This window comes from Chlorocebus sabaeus, chromosome 8 (assembly GCF_047675955.1).
Source record: "Chlorocebus sabaeus isolate Y175 chromosome 8, mChlSab1.0.hap1, whole genome shotgun sequence".
In the NCBI taxonomy this organism is placed as follows: Eukaryota; Metazoa; Chordata; class Mammalia; order Primates; family Cercopithecidae; genus Chlorocebus; species Chlorocebus sabaeus.
The window spans coordinates 9,763,909-9,788,270 of record NC_132911.1 but is presented as its reverse complement, the minus strand read 5'-3'; the positions used below and the strand labels follow the sequence as shown (position 1 = coordinate 9,788,270).

The 24,362-nt window shown below is 49.4% G+C and overlaps 1 protein-coding gene across 5 annotated transcripts in view; it reads left to right on the top strand.

Annotated features, from left to right (window-relative positions):
• Nucleotides 1-15,690, top strand: part of MSRA (methionine sulfoxide reductase A) — a 362,667-nt gene extending 346,977 nt beyond the window's left edge. For all 5 annotated transcript variants that reach the window (XM_007961667.3, XM_037983796.2, XM_007961666.3 and 2 more), the window contains one exon: nt 14,953-15,690. In XM_007961667.3, coding sequence (XP_007959858.1) covers nt 14,953-15,117 — 165 coding nt within the window. In that variant the 3' untranslated portion in view covers nt 15,118-15,690. The remainder of the gene's footprint in view (nt 1-14,952) is intronic.
• Nucleotides 15,691-24,362: the final 8,672 nt, after the last annotated feature.

Below are 24,362 nucleotides of genomic sequence, written 5' to 3'. Positions count from 1 at the left end.
TTTACCTAAGAGCAATTAGACCACATGAAAACCCAGTCCCAAACGTTTGCAGCAGCTTTGTTCATAATAGCCGGAAACTGGAAACAACCCAAGTGGCCTTCAGTTGCGCAATGGAAAGCACGTTGAGAAATGCATATGCCCCGGAAGGCTGTGATCTCACCTGTGGCTGCCATGAGGCCCCGTGCAGGTGTTTCACGTGTCCGTGTGAAGAGATCACCGAACAGGCTTTGTGTGAGCAACGTGGCTGTTTATTTCACCTGGGTGCAGGTGGGTTGAATCTGAAAAAGGAGTCAGCAGAGGGTGGTGGATTATCATTAGTTCTGATAGGTTTTGGGATAGGCGGTGGAGTTAAGAGCAATGTTTTGGGGGCAGGGGGTGGATCTCACAAAGTACATTCTCAAGGGTGGGGAGAATTATAAAGAACTTTCTTAAGGGAGGGGGAGATGACAAAGTACATCGATGAGTCAGGGTGGGGCAGAAACAAATCACCATGGTGGAATGGCATCAGTTAAGGCTATTTTCACTTCTGTGGATCTTCAGTGGCTTCAGGCCATCTGGATGTGTCCGTCCAGGTCACCGGGGATATGATGGCTTAGCTTGGGCTCAGAGGCCTGACAAAGAGACGAAGAGGAGGCCGAGTGGAGAACTGTGGGGGCCTTGAAGGTTCCTGTACTCCAGCACACACAGCCCTCAGCAAAGGTAGGAGTCTGGTGCTTCCAGGCCTGTAAGGAACTCGGTGCCTAATCCTTGGGTGATAATTTGCTAACCAAGCCACAACCTCAGTGGCCACACCTGAAGGAGAACAGACTTTACAGACTTTACAGAGTTAGTCCAAGAAAGTCACTGAACAATGGAACAGCAGCAGCACCACCACCACATTGTAGGGCAGGGACATCTGATTTCCAGAGTTGCCACATTATTTAAAATGTCCGGTTTTCAAGAAAGAAGTATGCAACAAACAAACATGACGATATCCGTTACTAGACTTTAAATCCGCTGTTATAAATGTGCACCAGGAACTAAAGGAAACTGAAACAATTAAAGGAAAATGTTAGAGTAATGCCTCAACAAATAAAGAATATCAGTAAGAAGATCGATATTTAAAAAAAAAAAAAAAGAACTAAGTAGAAATTCAAAGATACAATAACTTTTAAAAAATCACCAGAAGCGCTGAGTTGGCAGAAGACAGAATGAAAGTGGAAGATAAGTCAATTGATATTATCCAGTCTGAGGAACAGAATTTAAAATGGGGAAAAAATGGTGATGGTTGCATAACTTTGAACATATTTTAAAAACCACTGAATTGTAAGGTTTGAAAGGATAGACCAGGCACAGTGACTTACACCTGTGATCATAGTGTTTTGGGAGGCTGAGGCAGGAGGATTGTTTGAGCCCAGGAGTTTGAGACAAATCCAGGCAACATAGCGAGACCCCATCTCTACAAAAAATAAAACAAAAAAACTAGCCAGGTGTGGTGGTGTGCTCCTGTAGTCCCAGCTACTTGCGAGGTTGAGACGAGAGAATCGCTTGAGCCTAGGAGTTTGAGGCTGCAGTGAGCCGTGATCGTGCCACCGCACTCCAGCCTAGGTGGCAGAACGAGACCCTGTCTCTGAAAAAAAAAAATGAATCTTATGTGAACTACCTCTCAATATAAAATGATTATCTAAGGGGTGGGGACAGGGGGAAGAACACAGTTTAGAAAGGGCTCTGGAAGACAGCCCCAAGAGAGATGTGTAACTGAACAGGAGGCATCCTGCTGACTTAACTTTCTCATTTTACAGCGGAAGAAACTGAGGCCCAGATGAGTGAAACAAACTTCCCAATGCTTCTTATGTAACAGACACAAATGCCTCCAACCATTCTGCAGTCGGTGTAATGACCGTCTCAGTTTGCCACGACTTTCCTAGTGTTAGCACTGAAAGTTCTGCATCCTGAGAAAGCCCCAGCCCCTGCAGCCAAGACACTTGGCCACTCCGTCAACAATTCTGCAGTGAGACCATTCTTTCCAGCGGCTCTGAATTGCTGTGATTCTTCTGTGAATGAGAAACGATGGTATTCAGAGGAGTCCCATTACACACTGAATTCAGTGCTCTAAACTTAAGCATCTGGTGCGATGCTTGAAGTTCTTTTCTATTCAACCTTTTGGAATGAAGGCTCTTTCCTTTTAACAAAATCTGCATTTCATCCCCAAGGTGAAACCTGCTGTCCTTGGCTTTCCCTGAAAAATGAAAAGTGGTTTTCTTTGTATACTAAATGCTAAGCATATAACAAAAACAGAAGTTGTAGTTAATTGATTGCAGATATGAAAAAGCAGATTATAACCCCTCAGAGATCTATACAAAGACAGGGACAGAGAGAGAGAGAGAAGATCCATGTCTCCTGAAACTGAAAGCTACGAAAAGAAAACTCATAGAGGAAAAGTCATTTGACTTATTTTTCAAAACCAGCAGACCTCAAAGGAAAGCCCAAATCAAGAGGAACCAGCAGTCCTTGAATGCGTGATGGATGGAAACCATCCTGCAGGTGGAGGGTGCACTGTCTGAGCCAGAGCAAATGGGTGGTGGCACATTTCAACTACAGGACCCTGAGTTTCATGCTCTGGCCCCAGGAGGGTGCAGCTTAGCCCTGCTGCTTTTCAGGCCAGGGCTGTAACCAACCCTGCCCAGCCTGGTGTGTCCCCACCATTCAAGACATGCAGTAGAGAAGAAAGGACCCATTCCCCTTGCATCTGGGAAATTATGTTTGGAATTTGTGAGGTGTGGGGAGGTGAAGGATGACAGGGAAGTAACGGGAAAACAAATGATGGCCGCCCACTTCCTCTGGGTCCCCGCTTGAGCTCTGTCAGCCTTACAGACCTCACTGCATGCAAGCAGGTGAGCCTCAGAGGCACCTGCTGTCTTTGCCTGGGTTCAGGTGGTTCCTTCAGTCTCCTGAAGTGGCCCCTTGTACCACTGTGATTGCAGGCCGTGGAAGATCAGAGGGTGTGCAGCTGGGTCTCCAGAGACGAATATGCAGAAATAGGCCATAGCTTGGTGCCTCCAGCAGCCTCTCCATCCACCTCTGCTTCCATCTTTTCCTGTGGTTGAGCCCCAGGGTCCCATCTGCTGGGTCCCCCTCGCCCTGGCCTAGCCCACCTTTCCAGTTTATCCTTGATTTCACCTGGCTTGCTCTCCCTGCACTCTCCTCTGGACCTGTCAGCACGCTCACATACACCTCATTACCCACCCCCGACCTCCATGCATTTGGTCACGGAGTTTCCTCTGCTTGTAGCAGGCCCTTCACACCCCACTCCTGCCCGCTGTCAGATTCCCAGTTCAGTGCCTACCTCCTCCTGCATTTTCCCAGCAGGATTAACTTTTCCTTCCTCCATGCCCTCAAAGCACTGTTTGCACCTCCATTTCCGCACATCCCCTCTGCCTCCTGTGGTGGATTTTCACTATCCTGTGCGTCCTCTCTCCTCCAAGGGAATTCTGACCCTCCAGGGGGCGCAGCAGTCCTCATCACTCCCTGGGGTGTGGCTGTAGGCGTGAGGAAACTTCTCCTGCCTGAGCCTGCTTCCCTAGCACCTGGCACGGCACCTGCTCACGCTGGGCACTGCAGACACGTTGTGGTAATTGCCTGTACACTCTTCTGAGAGCCCATCAAGGGCAGGGCTTGTCCTGTTCATCCCTGTGTTCCTCGTAGCTAGCCTGGTCCTTGACACACAGCCAGTGCACGATAACAATTGTCGAGATTCATTCATGAAGTGAAGTTGGAGAGTTTAAAAACTTGTTCACAGAGAAATCTGCTCGCTTCTGCCAAACGGTGCTGACTTCCCAGCCCTGCGGTATCACACCCCATGCCTGGGAAGGGCCGGGAAAACCAATGCTTGAAATAAAAGGTTCCGTCGGGCAGTGCTGCTCCCAGCACTGGGTTTGTCCATGTCCTTATGTGAGGGCCCAGGGTGATGGAACCATCACTGGCTGGAACATGGCTGGTCACTGTGGCAAAAGGGACAAGTAGGGACGCTTCTGCTAGTGCTTTATAGCTTCTGCCTGGAGACCACCTATGTGACTTTCACTCGCAGCTCACTGGCCAAAGCAAGTCCCATGGGCGACCTGACTCCAAAAGGAGGGTGAGGGAGTTGGAGGGCACTCGTGCAGTTGGCCACACTTGCCTGCAAGAGCAGAGCTGCTTACACTCTGACCTCACATGGGATTCAGTAGGTCTGGGGAAGGGCCCAGACTGTGCATTTCTTGCAAACTGCAGGCTGTCTGAGGAGCAAGGGCAGAGCTGTGGAGCCAACAAGCTGAAACAAACATTCCTTCCTCTCCTTCTCCATCCTCCGCCTCGTCTGCAGAGACACAGCTCAGCTTGTAGCTCTGTCGTTCTACATTGCAAAACAAGAGAAATATCCTTGGCAATCTGAAGACACTGATTTACCTCGAGGGTGCAGAGGACACAGAGGAATAGATAATGAAAGCCATTAGCTGTGTGACAAACCTGCAGAGTATGGGAAAGGAGGGAGCACAGGAGCACCGCAGCTGTGTTAAGAAGCCCCATCGGTCCAGCTAGAGGCCGTGCATTTGCATAAGCAGGTCTCTTAATGGACCAAGTTAGATCTAATTGTGTCACCTCTTTCTCTCCTTTCCCTCCCAATGAGTTCACAAAGCTGGGAGGGTCAGTGAGCTCTGATGGGGCTTCAGTAAAGGCTTCAGCCCCTTTGAATGTGCTCCTTGTCATTGTCACACTGTGGTGGCCTGGGTTTGTTCTTGCGTGTGCCAGCAGTGATTGATGACTCACGGGGACAATTCCATTGTCTCAGAGCCTGGAGCTCCTGTTGCTCTGGGGTCCTTTTTGGTGTTGAAGAGAAGCACTCATCCCCTTCTCAGAAGACACACACACACGCACACTCCCCACAGGCTTAGTGAGCCCAGCCAGTCAGTGCCCAGTCAGCTGTCCCCCTTCCTTGTGGCTGAACCGCAGGGAGTGGGGGTGCTTCTGCTCTGCACCACTGAGCCAGAGATGCAGGAGCCTCTGCCCAGCTCAGAATAGATGATGTTTTCTTATTAGTGGTTTTATTTAAAAGCCATGCCAGTCATTTCACATTTTTTTCCAGAAGTTTTGATTGACAGCTGTCTGGTCAACCTATGCTCCCTATGGACTAAAATAGCTGACTGGGGCATTATCTGGGCTTATTAAACCGGCATGGGTGTGTGTGTGTGTGTGTGTGTGTACATGCACGTGTGCACACGCAGGACAGAAGCATAGCATGGAATTTCATGGAGTGGATGTAGAAGGAATTGAAGTGGTCTCGGTGCAGAAGGTGAGGGTAGGAACCCAGTGAAGTGCCTGGTACAGGCGTCCTGCTGCCACTAGAGGGCGGAGTGAGTGAAGAATCCACATGCCTGCGTCCTGCCTGCGGGTTTTCCCCTAAAGCAGCTCTGCTGGCTCCCAGACAGCAGCTTCAGGTTGACCTCTTAGAAGTCCGACCCTAATCTCCGATGGACTCAGAGTCATAAATTAGATTTCTGTTGTAGGAAACTAATTTCATACCACCACAATACTTTAAAAAGTGATTACAAAATGAAATACACATATGCATTTTACAAATAATTACATGAAAACCTAACACTTAAAGCTAAATTCCTTTGGTGGGTGTAGGGGATGTTGATTGCTTGGATCAGACATAATGAGGCTTGCAGTCGGATGAGGTATGAACTGCAGGTACCGTCTTTCTTTCCTGTGACTTTCCCTTTAGCAAGCACAGGCATTCCTCCTTGCCACAAGGGCCTTCAAACTGTGATGGAAATGAGGGTCATCTGTCTTGGAAATATGCACCGCTGAGTGGATCTGCCTGCCCATTTCCGGAGCCCTGTGCACGGCAACTGCTGGGGGATGGGCATTTGCAGTGGTGACTTTGGGTTGGCGGCTCAGTCCACAGGATCTAATCATGGTTGGATGGACTCCAGAGGGCCATAGAATCCTTTGAAATTGTAAGCAAATATTTGATTGTTAGTTTATTTGGGTAGAGCGTCCAAAGCGTTCACTGGAGTCTCAAGGGAATCCATAGTCCCCAAGAGACACTGTTCACATTCAGGTTTCTTTCTAGTGATACTTTTTCTAAAAAGTGTCTATAGGTCAGTTCTTCTAAGTCCTTCTAAGGACTTCTAGAGATAGTAGTGATAGTTGTACAACAATGTGAAGGTACTTAGCTGTACACTTACAAATGGCTAAGATAGTACATTTTATGTTGTGTATTTTACCACGAAAAAAAAAAAGAACACCAAAAAGGAGAATCACTTGAGCCTGAGAGGTCGAAGCTGCCGTGAGCCACGATCACGCGACTGCACTCTAGCCTGGATGACAGAGGGAGACCCTGTCTCCAAAAACAAAACAAAAACAAGGTGTCCCTAGGTCAGTCCTCCTAAGGCAGGGGGTGAATGTATACACACGGCATCCTCGTGTGCACAAACACAGGGTGCGCATGCAGGCCCCTCCCTCCCACGCATGTGCCCACAGTTGCACAGGCATCAGCATCTCTAGAGCCAGCCTCCTCCAGTCCCTCCTGGCCCCGCTCTGTAGAATTCCTATACAAGGTCCTTGTGGATTTGTATCATCCCTTTGCACCTCTCATGTGTCTCAGGACAGAATACTCAGCATCCCGGGGGCTTCCTTACCCCACAGCCCCAAATTCTGGGGACAGCATGGATGTGGGAGGGGGCATGGAATCCAGACCTGGATTCTTGTCCCAGACCCACTCCTCACCCTTGTGGATTTGAGCAAGGCCTGTGAATTTGAATAAGGTCCCTAAATGCTTTAGGTTCCCTTGGGTAAAGTGAATTCAAGTAAGGCCTGTGAATTTGAGTAAGGTCCCTAACTGCCTTGGGTTTCCTAGTGGGTAAAGTAGAATAACGGCCCACCCTGCAGGATGACTCGCCTGATGACATGAGACAGGGAAAGGGAGGCACCCTGCAATCCGCCTCTGCCCCATTAGAGGGGCCCTGAAAACTCCTCCTGACATCCATTAGAAAATTGACACTGAACTGGATGCTTAAAATGCAAATGCTGCTTTCCTGGCACTCTGAGTGTGTCTCCTGTCATCTCTTGGAATCGGGAAGTTACTTGGGAAGTTGGTGGCACTTGGTATTTAGAGGGTATATCTCCCTTTGGGTGGAGGGCAGACAGGCAAGTCTAGCTCTCTTGCCATCAGGTGACCTGGGACAAGCTCTCTGTTAGCTTTCTGTCTTGATAATGGCGTCACGGCCGCTGGGATCAGCTGGGTGGGGCAAGAGAAAGAATGGCCAAGCCACACACTTGGGGCAAGTCCTTCTGCTGTCGCGTTCCTTTTGCAGTTCTCTAGAGGAGTGCAGGGTCAGCGCCGGAGGCTGCCGATACAACAGGCTGGAGCATAACGAGGTGTCTGTTGTGGGGTGCGTTTGTCATGTTCCAAGATGTGTATTATTTGACAGCTAAAGAAACAATGAAAAGCAACAAAATATGGCATGTACATATTGTGGAATAGTATGCAGCCTTGGAAAAGAAAGGGCATTCTGACGCATGCCACCTCCTGGAGGAAGCTCGAAGACATTAAGTGAAATACGCCAGTCACAAAAAGACATACTGTGGGATTCCACATATATGAGGGAGCTAGAGGAGTCAAATTCAGAGAGACAGAAAGCAGAATGGGGGCTGCCCAGGGCTGGGGAGTAGGGGAACAGGGAGGTTTTATGCAGAGTTTCAGTTCAGAAAGATGAAAAAGTTCTAGTGATAGTTGTACAACAATGTGAATATGCTTAACACAACTGTACACTTAAAAATGGCTAAGGTAGTACATTTTATGTGTATATTACCACAACTTAAAAAAAAAATCGCCTGAGCCTGAGAGGTCGAAGCTACACTGAGCCATGATCACGCCACTGCACTCCAGCCTGGGTGACAGAGTGAGACCCCGTCTCCAAAAACAAAACCACAAAACCACCACCAAAAACCAAAGAGATGGCCTGTGAAATAAACATCATATATTTTGAGTCCCAGGGATATGAACTGGATAGGGAGAGTCTGACTCACATATGGGCTGATCCATGTCTAGAGCTCCTTTGGATATTTGATAAACTATCAGGCTGCTGGGGTGGGGCGGCATTCTTGTCTAGCCACCTGTGGGAGGAGTCAAGAGCTGGGGTCCAGGGCTGGCCTCGGCTGCTGACTGGTGGCCGCGGACATGCCTCCCCTCTCCCCGGGCTTCCCTGTCCTCAGCTGAGAAACAGGAATAAGAACCCTACGTTTTAGTCAATGGAAGGCTCATGTGAATAGAGAGTGGAAGCCCTTCAGAAACACTGTGGTTCTGGACAAACACAGGGTCTTGGTCTCCACTCTGGGCTCTGGGTCTCAATGCCTTTCTAACCTTGCCCACTGGTGCCCACTGCCACCTGTGCTGCCAGGAGCCATCCTGCATTTCCCAGGGTGGTATGAGAGCGTGTCACCTCCACGCAATAGGCTGAGACACTCGGGCGCTTGGAGAATCTCGGTGATCCTAATCATAAGCTTATTAGCAGGCTGCAGTCAGCGGAGTGATCACATGTTCATTACATTTGTTAGAAGAAAGGCTGTTTACCGGCCGCCCTAAAAGGACGGATGGAACCTGCTGTGCCCGGCTGGCGGGCCTTCTGTGGGGAGTGACCCGGCTGCTTCTTGTGCATCTGTGGTGTTCCTATGAGTCACTGGAGCTGGAGACTGAGCTGAGGTGGATGAGGCCAAGGGGATGGGGGGCTCCATCACAACTTCTGGACGCCCACCCGCCTTCCTGCCCCAGAGATCTGCTCAGCTGTAGAAGTGGGGGCTCTGTGGGGCAATGTGGATAGGGGCTACTTAAGGAGGGCAGGATGGGCAGGCTAGCTTTCACCCCTGGGTGGGGATTTTTGAGAAATGGAGCCTGCACTCTGCAGTTGTTAAAACATACCAGGCAGGCTGAGTGTAGTGGCTCACACCTGTAATCCCAGCACTTTGGGAGGCCAAGATGAGAGGATCGCTTGAGGCCAGGAATTTGAGAGCAGCCTGGACAACATACAGTGAGACACTGTCTCTACAAAAAAAATTAAAATGAGCCATGCACGGTGGTGTACACACGTGTAGTCCCAGCTTTTCTGGAGGGGCTGAGGTAGAAGGATCGCTTGAGCCCAGAAGGTAGGACCTGCCATCAACCATGATTGTGCCAGTGTACTCCAGCCTGGGTGACAGAGCAAGACCCTGTCTCAACAACAGAAAAGCCAGACAGAGCATGGCACACTTTCTGTGCCCTCTCTGGGTTCCTCGTCCCACCACAGTGAACTGGGTAAGGGCCCATTGCACAGGCAGAAAGCTGAGTCCAAGGAGAAAATGACAACAGAAGGAAGGCACAGGAGGCATCCTGGGGCCATTGAGGAAGAGTCTGTGAGAAAAGCACAAATGACCAATTCTGTTAGGTGACCTTCTGGAAATTCCCTGGGCCAGGTGTCGCCTCACATGTGTTGCTGTATGCAATCCTGCTGACTTCCTCCCAAAACGTCAGCAAGACAGAAAAAAAAAAAAAAAAAAAGCCACAAGCAAAAGTCAAGATACTTGGAGTCAGTAAGAGAAAAACTGGGGGGAGCTCGGCTCAGGTCATTCCTCCCCTGAAGTGGAACATAGAGAGAAGGGGCATGTGGGACTGGCTCTTGGTGCAACCCTGGGGGTACCTGGCCCCACAGGCTGGAGTAGGGAGTTGGGCCGGGGCTACCCTGGGCAGAGGCAGGCGCTGGGGTTGAGCAGCAAGAGCACCTCTTTCTAGGCTTTTGAGCCAATCTAGGCAGTTATTTCAACCAGGCAAGTCTGTCATGACCTGAACTCATTCTCCATCCCCAAAAGTGGCTCCATAGGGCCTGGAGGATGCGCACCGTCCTGTGAGGGCGCCTGGGTCTTGAGGCCAGAGCACCACTGCCCTGCCTCCCTCCATCCAGCACAGTCCTTCTGGTGACACCCCACTGTCACGGGTGCAGCCTCCTTACTGGAAGGCGCCTAAAGATTCGGTAGGTGATGTGAACAGTTGTGTCTGCCGTCATGAATGGTCCACCGTTTTTATGGGTCCTCCCTATGGATGGCGGGAGAGGGGAGAGGCTATCAGGCTGCGTATTACGTGGGTCCCTACCCTCCTCCTCCTCTCCAGCTCTCCGTCCTGCTCCTGAGGGCCAATGAGAGGGAGTAAAACCAAGATCAAGATCTAAGGCCTTCCATCTGCTCCAGTTCGTTAAGGAAAAGTAGATGACCACAAGCACTGGTGTGTCAGCCATGATCAGTAACACGCTACCTAGGAACCCCTGTCCCGTCACTGACTGGGACACCTGGTGTGTGGCGATACTGCAGGAAGAGGGCTCGGGAGACTGGCGTGCACCCACGCTGACACCTGCATAGCTTGGCCCCAGTGCCAGGTTGACCAGTGGACTTGCAGGGGGCCCAGAGGGACCGTCTGTAACCCAGAGATGACAGCCCTCATCCCCCACCTCCCCGTGCTCCTGCAACACCCCACTCTCCCGGCAGAAGAGCAAATGGGCTTTTTCAGGAGCCGTAGATGACAGGGTGGCATCCTTCTGTGCTCCTCCCTGCAAGGACACAGCGCCACAGTGCCACCATCTAAAGACTGAACCCGCCCACGGAACTGGCCAGGGCTCTGGGACATGGAAAGTGGCTGCCTGAGCTCCGTAGTCCCCTTCTCCTGCCCACCGTTCCTTCCCAGGCCCCAGAGGAGGTGCTTGGGCTTGAGGTAGCAACAGGGACCCAGGTGGAATCCAGAAGTTGAGAGAATCTCTGAGAGATCCCTAGAATCCATAGTTCATTTTCTCATTCATTCATTCATTCATTGCATACGGTGCACGAAGCCCGGAGATCAGGGAGAGACACAGACCGTCCTGGGGAATGGAAGTGGCTTGGAGAACAGAAGAGTTGTTGTAATGCAGCGTCATCAGCGCTGTCGGGCATTGCGATGCCAGGAGAACATAGTATGTGGAGCAGCTTCTGCCTTCAAGAATCGGGCAGGTTTCACAGAGGTGGGGACATTTGGTCTGGGTCCTGAGAGATGGGTAGGAGTTCCTGCGATGGGAAAGAGGAAAGGACATTCCATGGAGATCATGTGCAAGGGAATGGAACATTCAGGAAATAGGTAAATATCAACAACACCAAAAAAAAAATAGTGCCCAGAGGGGAAGGGAAAGCCTGAAAAGGTAGAATATGGTAAGGGAGATGATGCTGAGGGGTGAATCAGGGAGAAGGGCCTGGGGTGGAGCGGGAATGGGTAGAAAGCCCAGGGTGGAGTGGGACGGGGAGAAGGATTCGGGATGGAATGGGATGGGGAGAAGGGCCTGGGATGGAGAGGGAAAGGAAGAAGGGCCAGGGTGGAGTGGGATCAGGGAGAAGGGCCTGCGGCGGAGCCGAACCTGACAGGGAGAAGGGCCCTGCGTGGAGTGGGATGGGGAGAAGGGCCCGGGGTGGGTTAGATCGGAGAGAAGGGCCTGGGGTGTTCTGACTTGGGGCCAGGGAGAGGCCCCATCCTGGGTTTGGGGAGGTGCTGGGGCAGGCCCAGACCTCCCAGGCTCCCTGGTGAACAGTCAGGGCAGTGCACTCTTTGAAGGTCACCAAGCCTGCAGGGCCCTGGAGGGAGAGGTCGTGACCAACTTAATGCTGTCACTTGTGCCGCACACAGCGGGGCCCACCCAGGGGGAGGGCGAAAGAGCAGGGCGGCTGCGAAGTCCACTGAAACCAAGAGGTGAATCAGAACAGTGGCTGAGGGAGACCCCACGGAATGCAAGGAGTTGTCCGAGGGGAGTGACTTGCAAGTGAGGCAGCGGACGGAGGACCAGGAAGACACTAGATGTGACCTGTCGTGGTCCCTTTCCCCTTCCTTCGCACCCAGTCTCTTTTTCATCCTTTCCCCCAGTTTTGGCAGCCGGTGGGGGCGTGGGAGGGAGCGCTGGGAAAGACAACCGAAGCCTGCAGGTTGACACCAGGCTCATCGCAGGCCGGTGGCCGCCACCTCTGTCCGCCACCCGACAGGACCCGTCCACGAGGTCCCAGTCGTAGGACGGTGCCGAGGCCTTGGCAGCCTAATGGGCTGCGGTTTTCCTGCTCGCCTTGGAGGTTTTTCTTAGTGAAGTGTCTGCCATCTTGTGGCTAAGGCTGGTACTGCCGGGGCCCACCAGCAAACCTCCCTTCCAGGCTCCCCAAGGGGGTCCCTGGGCCTGTAGGTGGCTGCGAGGGGAGGAGGAGGGGAGTGGTGCCGGCCTCCCTGTATGAACCCACTTCCTCCCACGATGTGCTCAGAGAATCTTCTGGAGACAGCAGCCGTGCCTGGGAGGCCCTCCTTGTGCCTAGGAGGACAGGGAAGAGGGTGGATCTCAGACAGGCAGGCTGGGAGGTCTGCACAGGGGTGGCTGTAGAACACGGACCGCTCCCGTACACAGGCACAGCTCAGGGCTGGGAGCGAGGCCCCCTCAGCAGGCGGTGTCTGCCGTGGAGTGGGTGGGCCCTCTGAGGACCCTCCCACCTGTGGGCAAGAGCGCACCCGGGCACTGGGCCGAGTAAGCCTGTGAATCCCGCTCGCGTTGTGAATCCGGAGCCCTTGGGATCCGATTTTTTATTTGCTATTTGGATACAGCTGCGAGAGATGAGAGATTATTTTACATCTCTCAGTTCTCCGAACTTGCCTTGGACCAGGAACGTCAGGCCCTCACCGCGCCTTTTTCTCGTCTCCAAGCTCTCTGGTGCTGCCTGGAGCAGATGGCACCCCCCACAGACGTCGTCCTTACTGTCGTCACCAGAATATTCCATTTCCACAGCCACCTGGCATCCCAAAGCCTTCCTTCAGTGGGCAGCTTCTTCACAGGCAAATGCTAGCGATCGCTCAAGTCCCACCGCGGGCACATACTCCATTTCCAAGGAGGTCATTGCAAACTCTAAATCTACCCGTTAGTTAGCCAACCCCACATGCTCATTCTTAGAGAGGTTCTGTTCGCTGAAAACAGTCTGCAGCCAAATGCAGTGTGAGCTGGGGCCCAGTCATGGAAACAGAAAGCTTCCATTCCATCAAGCTGGATGGGTTCTACAAAAGGAATTCGGTGTTACAGAATCGTTAGCAGGGCTGTTAGCGTGAAGGTCAGGGAAAAGCACCCCAAGATTTCAGGATACCAAGATGTTACTGAAATTGCCAGAAGTCATTGCTGATGGCATTCCACGGACTCTCCGGAGAGGGCCGGGAGGAGCTGGCAGAGTCTCGGTTCTGCTTCCTGCAGAGTCCTGCGCTCATCCTCACAGCTGCGCCCTGCAAAGAATAGCTTCTCCTTTTACGTAGCCTGCCAAATTTCGTGTGAGTTTCTCTCATTGGTGGAATCTGAAGCAGGGCCTTGCTGGCAGCAGAATCTGGGGAATGCAGTCTGCGAGCTTTCCGCCTGTGTGTACCAGGGTGAGCTGAGAATGTCAGGGACCAAGGCACAGTGTCTGACACACACTTTTAAATACGAGTGATAATAATAGGACTTCCTTCCCATGGCTGTGGTGAGGCTAAAATTAACATGTGTGAAGTCTTTGCACAGATCGTGGCATATGGTAGACCCTCAATAATTGCTAGTTTACAAAAAATTGTCAAAACTATATTAGAATGGCTCCTTATTCTCATTCCTGACCCCTGCAAGAAAACTGACTGCCTCTGAGCTAGCTGGTCCAACCCACCCGCCTCGATGGGGACCCTGCCCCTTATCGTTCTGGACCTGCTGGGCCTCGAGATCCTGGATCGGCCTTATGCTGGCTCAGACGGTGAAACAGAGATACAGGAAATAAGTGACATTTCTCAAGAAAAACCCGAAGCAGTGAATCCTGCTGAATATTAATATTGGATGCACTGTGCTTGGCAGACTTGAAGACTTCATCTCACATGGACCAGCGGACAGTCAGAGTGTGGTTGGTCCCCTCGTAAAAACACAGGTCCTGGCTCTGCTTTGCAGCTCTGTACCAGATGGAGGCAGTGAGAGCGGGTTGAGCCTCTGTGGCCCTGTGCTCACATGCTCCGAGCAGCCTGCAACAGGAAAGAATTAGGGCACAACTGAAATCCAAAGGGGAAAAGAAACAGGCTGAAATCCACGGGGAGCAATGTCTATTTCTTAGTCTGTCTCCTGCCCCAAATAGTCCCTCTCTCCTCTCCCAGCTTGTGTTGACGCGTGTCTATCCCTGGCAGCAGATGTCACTGGGACGTAAACTAGGACGCAGAGGGCAGTGATGAGCCACAGGCCACGTCCTGCCCTGCCCTGATTCCCTAGGATCCCTGGCCTGGAGTTCAGAGCACAGACCCCAAGTGATGCCCTGCTCACCAGGACGTGCCAACAGGGTCCTGCTCCCCAGAGCCACAGCGAGTGGGGGGACCCTCTGTCTAGCCTGGGAGTGAGCTGGGGTCCTGTTCCTGAGCTGGTGGGCAGATAGGATAATGCCAGGTAGAGTTGCAGCCATTCCTTCCGTCCCTGCTCCATCCCTACCCTGTCCACCCGTTTCATTCTCTCCCACTGCAGCCCTGCTGAGCCCTCTTGGGGACATCCATTTGTCCTCGGGGACAGGCAGGGAGCCATGCTTACCTGCTGTTTCCCCTGGGAGAGCTTTGGGGCAAGCTTCAAACAGGCCCACAGCATCCAAACCAGGGCCAACTTGCACCTGGGACAGCAGGGGTGTGGGGGTACAGTGTAAATTACAGATTTAAAAATCTGATATAAACCTGATTTCAGTTTCCAGTCAACTGAGGCACAGCAAGGTAAGTCCCTGCCCAGCATCACTCCACTTGGAATGCACAGAGCCCAGCCCAAAGGGACGCACTTCTCATCCCGAGCCACGCGTCCGCTCCCTGCAGCCCCGGCCCCTCAGTGCCACCCCTCGCAGGGGCTGTCTCTCTAGCATGGGAGCTGATGGTGCCTTTCCGTGTCCCCACAGGTTCTTTCAGAGCACGGCTTTGGCCCCATCACTACCGACATCCGGGAAGGACAGACATTCTACTACGCGGAAGACTACCACCAGCAGTACCTGAGCAAGAACCCCAACGGCTACTGCGGCCTGGGGGGCACCGGCGTGTCCTGCCCAATGGGTATTAAAAAATAATTTCTCCCCACATAGTGGGCCTTTGCGGTTCCAGTAAAAATGCTTTCAACAAATTGGGCAGTGTTTGTGTGATTCACAATCATGGCATTTGAAGTGCACAAAGTACAAAGGAATTTATAGAGATCTGGTTTTCTGAAGTATAATCTACAGGAGGCGCGATGGCAAGTTGATAAAATGTGATTTATCTCCTAATAAGTTACGGCGGGAGCAGAGCTGTGCAGTTTCCTGCGTCATCTGGGGTCTGAGTGAAGATAGCGGGGATGCTGTGTTCACCCTTCTTGGTAGAAGCTAAGGCATGAGCTGGGAGGTTGCTGGACAGGGCGGGGGACCCCAGAAGTCCTTTATCTGTGCTCTCTGCCCACCAGTGCCTTACAAGTTGCAAACGTGTATAGCCTCAATGACTCATTCACTGAAATCCTTCGCTTTACCAAATCTAGACATGTATAGGAGCTTTCTCTTCCTTTTCAGCCCTCTCTGTGCAGAGAAAAGATGTGAGTCTGCTTGATGAATTCTAATGTTTTGCTTAGAGCTATGAGAAATGTTTAATAAAAACCTACAGTCCAATAATGCAAACTGCCTGGCGTCTCCTCTGTGTTTGCCTTGCTTAGGTAGGATATTTTTAAGTGCTGTAAGATGAACTTAAGGGCTCTAAACAGCTTGGGAGGGAAAAAGCCTCAGAGCCATTTACCCCCAAATGGGAACAATTCGGATTGAAATTTTTGGTAAACATGCACACCTCTAGCTCCTTGCAACCTGAGTAATAATAGTTGTTCTCCAGGTGCCTGTCACATCCCTCACGTCATAGACTATTCTAGTGAGAGCAGACCCCTTCAATCCCTGCCCTTAAGAACCTTTATATTCCAGACAAGGAGATGGGGGCATAAGCAATACACATGTAAACAAATGACGAAATAAGATGATGTCAGGTTCTGATGAGGGATGTGAAGATGATGAATGGGGTAAGACAGTAAGTTGCGTCTGGGGACTGTGAGATTGTGTTCAGGGCTGTTTTAGCGAGGTTGGTCAGGGAGGCCTCCGTGAGGCAGGTGAGACTTGATGTATTAGTCCATTCTCGCATTGCTATGAAGAAATGCCCAAGACTGGGCAATTGATAAAGCAGAGAGGTGTGATTGGCTCACAGTTCCACAGGCTGTACAGGAAGTGTGATTCTGACATGTGCTCGGTTTCTGGGGAGGCCTCAGGAGACTTACAGTCATGATGGAAGCAGGAGGGGGAACAAGTGGGGGTACCACTTACTTTTAAATGACCAGATCTCAGGAGAACTCCCTCAGGAGAACAGCACTGAGGGATGGTGCTAAACCCTGAGAAGCTGCCCCCATGGTCTGGTCCCCTCCCATCAGGCCCCACCTCCAATACCAGGGATTACAATTCAACAGGAGATCTGGGTGGGAACACGAATCCAAACCATATCACTTGAGAACCAAATGAACTAAATCAGCAGTCCCCAGCCTTTTTGGCACCAAGGGCCAGTCTCATGAAAAACGATTTTTCCCCAAGTGGGTGGTGGGAGGAAGGGGGATGGTTTTGGAATGATTCCAGCACATTACACTGATTGTGTACTTTATTTCTATTATTATTAAACATTGTAATATATAAAGAAATAATTATACAACTCACCATCACATAGAATCCGTGGGAGCCTGAGCTTGTTTTCCTGCAACTAGATGGTCCCATCTGGGGGTGATGGAGACAGTGACAGATCATCAGGCATTAGATTCTCATAAGGAGCCTCAACCTAGATCCCTCGCATGTGCAGTTCATAATAGGGTTCACGCTCCTATGAGAATCTAATGCCACCACTGATCTGACAGCAGGCGGAGCTCAGGCGGTAATGTGAGCAATAGGGAGTGGCTGAAAAGACAGATGAAGCTCTGCTTGCTTGTCTGCCACTCACCTCCTGCTGTGACGCCTGATTCCTAACAGGCATGGACCAGTCAGTACCAGTCCGTGGCCCAGTGGTTGGGGACTCCTGAACTAAATAATTCAAGATCTAAAGGAGGCAGCATGTTGGGAATACACTAGTGGAAGTGCAAGCTGTTCCATCAGTAGAGAGAACTCTTAGTGAGGCAGGTGGAACCAGGTCACGGAAAGCCTTCGATAGGATGAGATAATGGGCTTTTTAGTTTATTCTATTTAATTGGACCCCATTGGAGCTTTTTACACACTTTCTCCCTCATTTATTTTTAACCAGAGCAACTGGATGGCTGGGGGTGTGATTTGCTTGTAAGAAGGTGGATGTGAGGTGGAGGTAATGGGATGAATCGTGCAGTTTTGGCCACACAAGTTTGAGATGCTCCTCAGATGTCCCAGTGGGGATATGGAGCAGGGGATTGGTTGCATGGGTCTGGATCTTGGAAGGGATCAGAGGAGGAGAGATTTCAGAATCCCCAGCATATACATGGCGTTTGAGGCCATGGGACCAGCTGAGATCATTGAGGGAGAGACTGGAGAGAGAGAAAGGGTTTGAACATTGAGTGCCGGGGTGTTCTGACATGCAGAGGTCTGGGAAAGAAGGAGCAAAGGAATGGAGAAGTGACCCCTGAGGTAGGCACAGGCAGCGAGTGTGTCCTATAAGCAAGTTGTTTCTAGAGTCTGGGGAAAAGCTTAGGCCAACTTCCATGTTCAAAGCAGAGCAAAGTAAAAGCTGACGGGCATCCAGCCCTTTGAGGAGGGATCTTGCAGTGTTTCAAGTGGCACATGCCTTGAATCTTGCCCTAAGCCTTCCCCAGAAAGAACAGGGATCTTTTACCAAGGCGACTCTGCACTGGTGAAATGGAAATAGCCCAGGCCTTGTAGGAGTTATTACCCACTGCTCCTAAGCATGAAAGACCAAGGTCCACTGCAGAGCAGGGCTTATGAAGACCAGGTGACAGATGGGGTCTTGCTCTGAGTCTGTCTCTCAGTGGGTTCAGTGGGTCTGAACAAGCCTGAAGTTATTTCCCCACTCCCAGAATGCATAGTGTGTATTAGCCATGATTCCAGCTTCTGCAGCTTGATCTTTCAACATCCATTCACCCCACACGCATATGCCCTGACCTCCTGCCTGCCTCCTCACGCCTGCTTCTCACTAGGAGGAGTCTTTCTCTTAGGGGTGCAGGTTTGGTTTGGTTTGGTTTGGTTTGGTTTGGTTTTTGAGATAGAGTTTTGCTCTTGTTGCCCAGGCTGGAGTGCAATGGTGCGATTTTGGCTCACTGCAACCTCCACCTCCCGGGTTCAAGCAATTCTCCTGCCTCAGCCTCCCGAGTAGCTGGGATTACAGGCATGCGCCACCATGCCCAGCTAATTTTGTATTTTTAGTAGAGACGGGGTTTCTCCACATTGGTCAGGCTGGTCTCGAACTCCCGATCACAAATGATTCACCCACCTTGGCCTCCCAAAGTTCTGGGATTACAGGTGTGAGCCACTGCACCCGGCAGGGGTGCAGTTTTTTAAATACAAACTGATTGATCCAGAGTTCACAGCCCAACCACCTCCTCTGTCTGACTCTCACACTCCAGGCTGCTTTCCGGCTTTCCCAACCGCCCCAGGCCAAGTGCTTGACAACTAGAGACAGCCCCTGTGCCCCCGAGCCGCTGAAATTATTCGCACACGCCTGTCCTGAGCCTGTTCATTCTGCCATTCCTTCCCATGGAAAACACGGTAGAGGTTCTGTCCAGAGTTTCCACCCCCCTCTGCTCCAGTTCTTCCCCTTCTCTCGAGACCTTTGAGTAGTAAAACTCTTCTTTTAACAACAGCCATCTCTAGATCTGTTGGCTTTATTAGACCTAAATAACAATAAAACCTATTAAAACATCGTGAGATAGATATACCTAATAACTGACAAAATCCTCATTTTAGCTCCCTGACCCATGGAGTAAAGTCTCTTGTACTCCCCCACTCCCAATATAGTGGATAAAACAATACTTTTTCTTTGGGAGAATTTCAAATTTTGGTGGCAGCAGTGGCAAACCCAAATGAAACAGGGGTGGGGATTGCTGCCTAACCCTATGTCGTCACCCTGTTTGGCAGATGAAATACTGTTTCTGTCTCCCAGTATTGTGTCATGCTTAGGTTTCATTCACACGTTCTCAACGTCTTCTTGAAAGTCATTATGCAAAATATTGAGCTGGGCCTGGGCACGGTGGCTCACGCCTATAATCCTAGCACTTTGGGAGGCCGAGGCAGGTGGATCACCCGAGGTCGGGAGTTTGAGACCAGCCTGGCCAACGTGGTGAAACCCTATCTCTACTAAAAATACAAAAACTTTAGCTGGGCTTGGTGGCGTGTGTCTGTAATCCCAGCTACTCGGGAGGCTTAGGCAGGAGCATCACTTGAACCCGGGAGGCGGAGGTAGCAGTGAGCCAAGATCGAACCACTGCAGTCCAGCCTCGGCAATAAGAATGAGACTTCGTCTCAAGAAAAATAAATAAGAATTGAACCGGACAGTTCACTTAGGGACATGTTGCTTGTTTAACGTCTTAGAGCTTCTGTTATGATGGCCATGACGTGTCGTTCTACTGCCCACGGTGACCCTCCCGCCCCCAACTTCTAGCAGAGAGTACTGGTAGATAGTCATGCTCTTTCCTGCCAAGCCCAGGCACACTTTCAGAATTCCTGTACACCAAGGACCTTGGGCGGGCACTGCTAACCGATCAGACTTGGTTTTCAGGTGAAACCCAGAGCTTTCCTTCCAGGTGAAACCAGAATTGCTGACTAAAGCTTTGCATGTAATGTCTCAGCCAGGGGTAAGTTCACCGAAGAGATGTCATCTAAAGAACAGCGTATCATGATGTTAGCCACAGCAGGGTAATCAGAGAGAGCCCGGGACAAATGCTTTGCTGAGTTCCAGAAATTCCACAGAGGCTGGTGGAGTGATCAGCTGGAGTTAAGTCAGGCAGACCTGAGGGAAAATGCTAGCTCTGCCTCTTATAGATTGAGTGATGCTGCAGAAGTCACATGATCATTCTGAGACTCAGTTTCTTTGTGTGTGAGATGGCGATAATCATACCCATGTTGTAGGGCTTGGGGAAGATTACTATACATATATATGTGTGTGTGTGTATGTGTATGTATGTATGTATATATACACTTTGTACAGAGCCTGAGATACAGTAAGTGTTCTCTACATGGTAGATATTATTATTGTCTTCTTATAAAGGAGAAAAGGGGATTATTTGCTGAGACCTTTAAAAAAATCTCGTTCGCTTTTGTGAGTCCACCCTGTCCCCAGAATGATGAGTGACATTTTCCAGACATTATTAGTTTGTCTGAATAGTTTATGAAATTTCCAGGGAACAATATTTTTTTAACCATATGTTGACTCTGAGATGTTCTTTTTGCCCCCCAAATTTTAAATATTTCCATCAGAGAACAGGCTACGCGTTCTTTGAACATGCTCTGAGTTCCAAGTGGGACGTTGGGACACTGGGATGCCAAGAACGTGTCTGCCTGATGTCGGCAGTGAGCCCGAGGCAAATGTCTCTGAACTCCCACTGGTCACTTAGTCTGTGCATCTTCACAGAAGATGACATCTCCGTGGGCCCCTCTCCTCCCTTGCTGTACAGTGGCTTTTCTGTGACCAAGTGGCCCCCTTGGAGGTGGAAGCAAAAGGAAAAGCTCTGCACGGAGGTTCCCCAGCTCCTTGATAATCTGTAAAAATCTCTGGCGCTTCGGAGGAGTTCATTGCTGACATTAAGAGCTGCTTCTCATCGCTCTTTTATTCATTCAGCCATTAGTTGACTAATTCTCTCCACATGAATCTATGCAGTTCCAGCTGTGTGTGAGGGTCTGTGCCAGATGCGGGGGGCATCATGTCAGCCAAACATGGTTGCCAGCCTCAATAAAACTGTTCTAGTGGGGAAATCAGATCTTGAACGAGCAGTGTCACAACTCCATAATTACAAACAGTGGATGTGCTCTTGGGGAAAATCATAGTGTGCTGGGAAAGAGTAAAAATGAGGGGATCCCATCAAAGCTGAGGGAGCTGCATTTGGGCAGAATTCTGAAATTCCATGAGAAGCAACACACAAAGCGGGTGTGAAGATACAGTTGGGAGAGGGACACGTTCCAGGCAGAGTCATGTACAGAGGCCCTGGGGTGGAGCCTTTGAAAGAAGGAATCTAAGAGCTGTGGTGATAGTGCCATGTGTGTTAATGCTGCTTTTGTTTTTACAAAGACTTAACTTTTTAGGGCAGTTTTAGGTTCACAGCAAAATGGAGAGGAAGATACAGAAATTTTCATATGCCCCCCCATGCCCTCCCCAACTATCACCATCCCCCACCAGAATGGTACATTTGTTACCGTTGACGAGCCACATTGCCACGTCATTATCACCCAGAGTCCGCAGTTTACATTCGGGTTTGGTCTTGGTGTTATACAGGCTGTGGGTTTGGACTCTATCCATTGTTAGAGTATCATAGAGAATAGTTTCCCTGACCAAAAAATCCTCTGTGCTCCATCCACCTGTTCATCCCTGTCTCCCTCCTGACCCCTGGCAACCACTGATCTTTTTACTGTCTTTATACTTTTGCCTTTTCCAGAATGTCAAATAGTTGGAATCACACAGTAGCCTTTTCAGATTGGCTTTTTTCACTTAGTAAATATGCCTTTAAGTTTCCATCGTGTCTTTTCATGACTCCATAGCACATTTCCTTTTAGTGCTGAATAATATCCCATTGTCTGGATGTAGCACCATTCATTTATCCATTCACCTACTGATGGGTGTCTTGGTTGTTTCTAGGTTTTAGAAATTATGAATAACGCTGCTATACACATCTGTGTGCAGGTTTTTGTGTGGACGTAAGTTTTCAACTTCTTTGGATAAATACCAAGAAGTGTGATTGCTGCATTGCACAGTGAGAGGTATGTTTAGTTTTGTAAGAAGTTGCCAAACTGTCTTCCAAAGTGGCTGGGCCATTTTGCATTCTCACTAGCAATGAATGAGAGTTCCTGTGGTTCCACATCATCACCAGCATTTGGTGGTGTCAGTGTTCTGGATTTCGGTCATGTTAATAGGTGTGTAGTGATGTCTCATTGTTGTTTTAGTTCACATTTCCCTGATGACCCATGATGCGGAACATGTTTTCATGTGCTTATTTGTGTCTGTAGATCTTCATTGGTGAGTTGTCCGTCAGTCTTTTGCCCAATGGTTAATTTTTCACAGCTGACCAGTGTGATGAGGGGTGCTGGGGATGAAGGTTGGTGATGCCCACACAGTGAGTTTCTGTCTTTTTGAGCACCCACATTTGAACTCAGCAACCTGGCTGCATGAAACTCTTAGTTTTTTTCCCCCACTTTTTCAGCCATCTTTTAGGGTCACATGTTGGGCCCCTGGTTTTTACTGTTGATGATTATTTTAAAACTGCAATGACCTCACTGTTGGATTTCATTTTTTTAAACACAAGGGCTGGGGGTGGTGGCTCACACCTGTAATCCCAGCACTTTGGGAAGCTGAGACAGGCAGATCACTTGAGGCCAGGAGTTCAAGACTAGCCTGGCCAACATGGTGAAACCCTGTCTGTACTAAAAATACAAAAAGTAGCCCAGCATGGTGGTGCACGCCTGTAATCTCAGCTACTCGGGAGGCTGAAGCACAAAAATCACTTGCACCGGGAGGTGGAGGTTGTCGTGAGCTGAGATTGCACCACTGCACTCCAGCCTGGGTGACAGAGTGAGACCCTGTGTCAGGAAAAAAAAAAAAAAAATGTAATTTACACAAAAAACTACATACAAAGTATATAATTTGATAAATTTTTGATACACGTATATAGTCATGAAATCATAGCCATAATCAAGATAATAAATATATCCACCACTGCAAAAATATCCTCACACCTCTTATTCCTGGGCCTGCTTCCCCTATTCCATATTCAGGACCCAGTCCTAAGGCAATCCACTTTCTGCCATTAAAGATTAGTTTGCATTTCTGAAATTGGACTCAGCATTTACTCTTTCTTCATCTGGCTTCCTACTCAACATAAGTATTTTGAGATTCATCGATGTTGCTGCATGTGTCATTGGTTCATTCCTCTTCGTTGCTAAGTAGTATTCCATTGCATGGATGTACCACAGTGAGTTTATCCATTTATCTGTTGATGGACATTTGGGTTGTTTTCAGTTTGTGATTATAACACATAAACATGCTATGGAATTCATGTGTGAATCTTTGTATGGACACATGATTTCATTTCTTCTTGCTATATGCCCAACTGTGAAATGGCTAGGTTACATGACAGGTGCATGTTTAACTATTTAAGAAACTGCCAGACTGTTCTCAAAAGTGATTGTAACATTTTACATTATCACCAACAGCTATGAGAGTTCCGGTTCTGCTGCGTCATCCTCAACGCTTGCCATGGTCAGTCGTTTTGAGTTTAGATATTCCAACAGGTGTGCAGTGGGATCTCACTATGGTTTCAATTTGCATTTCCCTAACAAATGATCCTGAGCCTCTTTTATGTGCTGTTTTGCCATTTGGATATCTTATTTGGTGACACATCTAGTAAAATCTTTTGCTCATTTTGGGGAGTTGTTACCTTAGTATTGAGTTTTGACAGTCCTTTTTATATTCTAGATACAAGTCCTTTATTAGATATCCATTTTGCAAAGTCTGTAACTTGTCTTTTTATTTTTTTAACAGTATCTTTCAAAAACAGAAGTTCTCAATGTTGATGAAGCTCAGTTTATCAAGTTTTTCCTTTCTATATTGTGTTTTTGATATTGTGTCTAAGACATCTTTGCCTAAGATGAGAAGTTGTATGGTTTAAGGTTTTACACTTAGGCCTGTGGGCCATTTCGAGTTTGTTTTTGTACACAGTGTAAAGTATGAATTAAAGTTTGGTTTATTTTTTGCATATAGATATTCAATTATTCCAGCAACATTTGTTGATAGGCTATTGGTATGGTCTAAAAGTTTGTATCCTCTGCAAATTCATATGTTGAGATCCTAATCCCCAAGGTGATTGTATTAGGAGGTGGGGTGTTTGGGGATATCTGATTAAGTCACAAGGGCAGAGCCTTCATGAATGTGATTAATGCCCTTATAAAAGAGGCTCAGAGACGTGCCTTGTCCGTTCTACATTGGGAGGATGCAGCAAGAAGACTGTCTGTGAGTCTATGAGGAAGCAGAGCCCTGGCCAGACACCAGATCTGCTGCCACCTGGATCCTGGACTTCTCAGCCTCCAGAACTGTGAGAAATACGTTTGTGTTGTTTAGAAGCATCCAGATTATGGTATTTCATCATAGC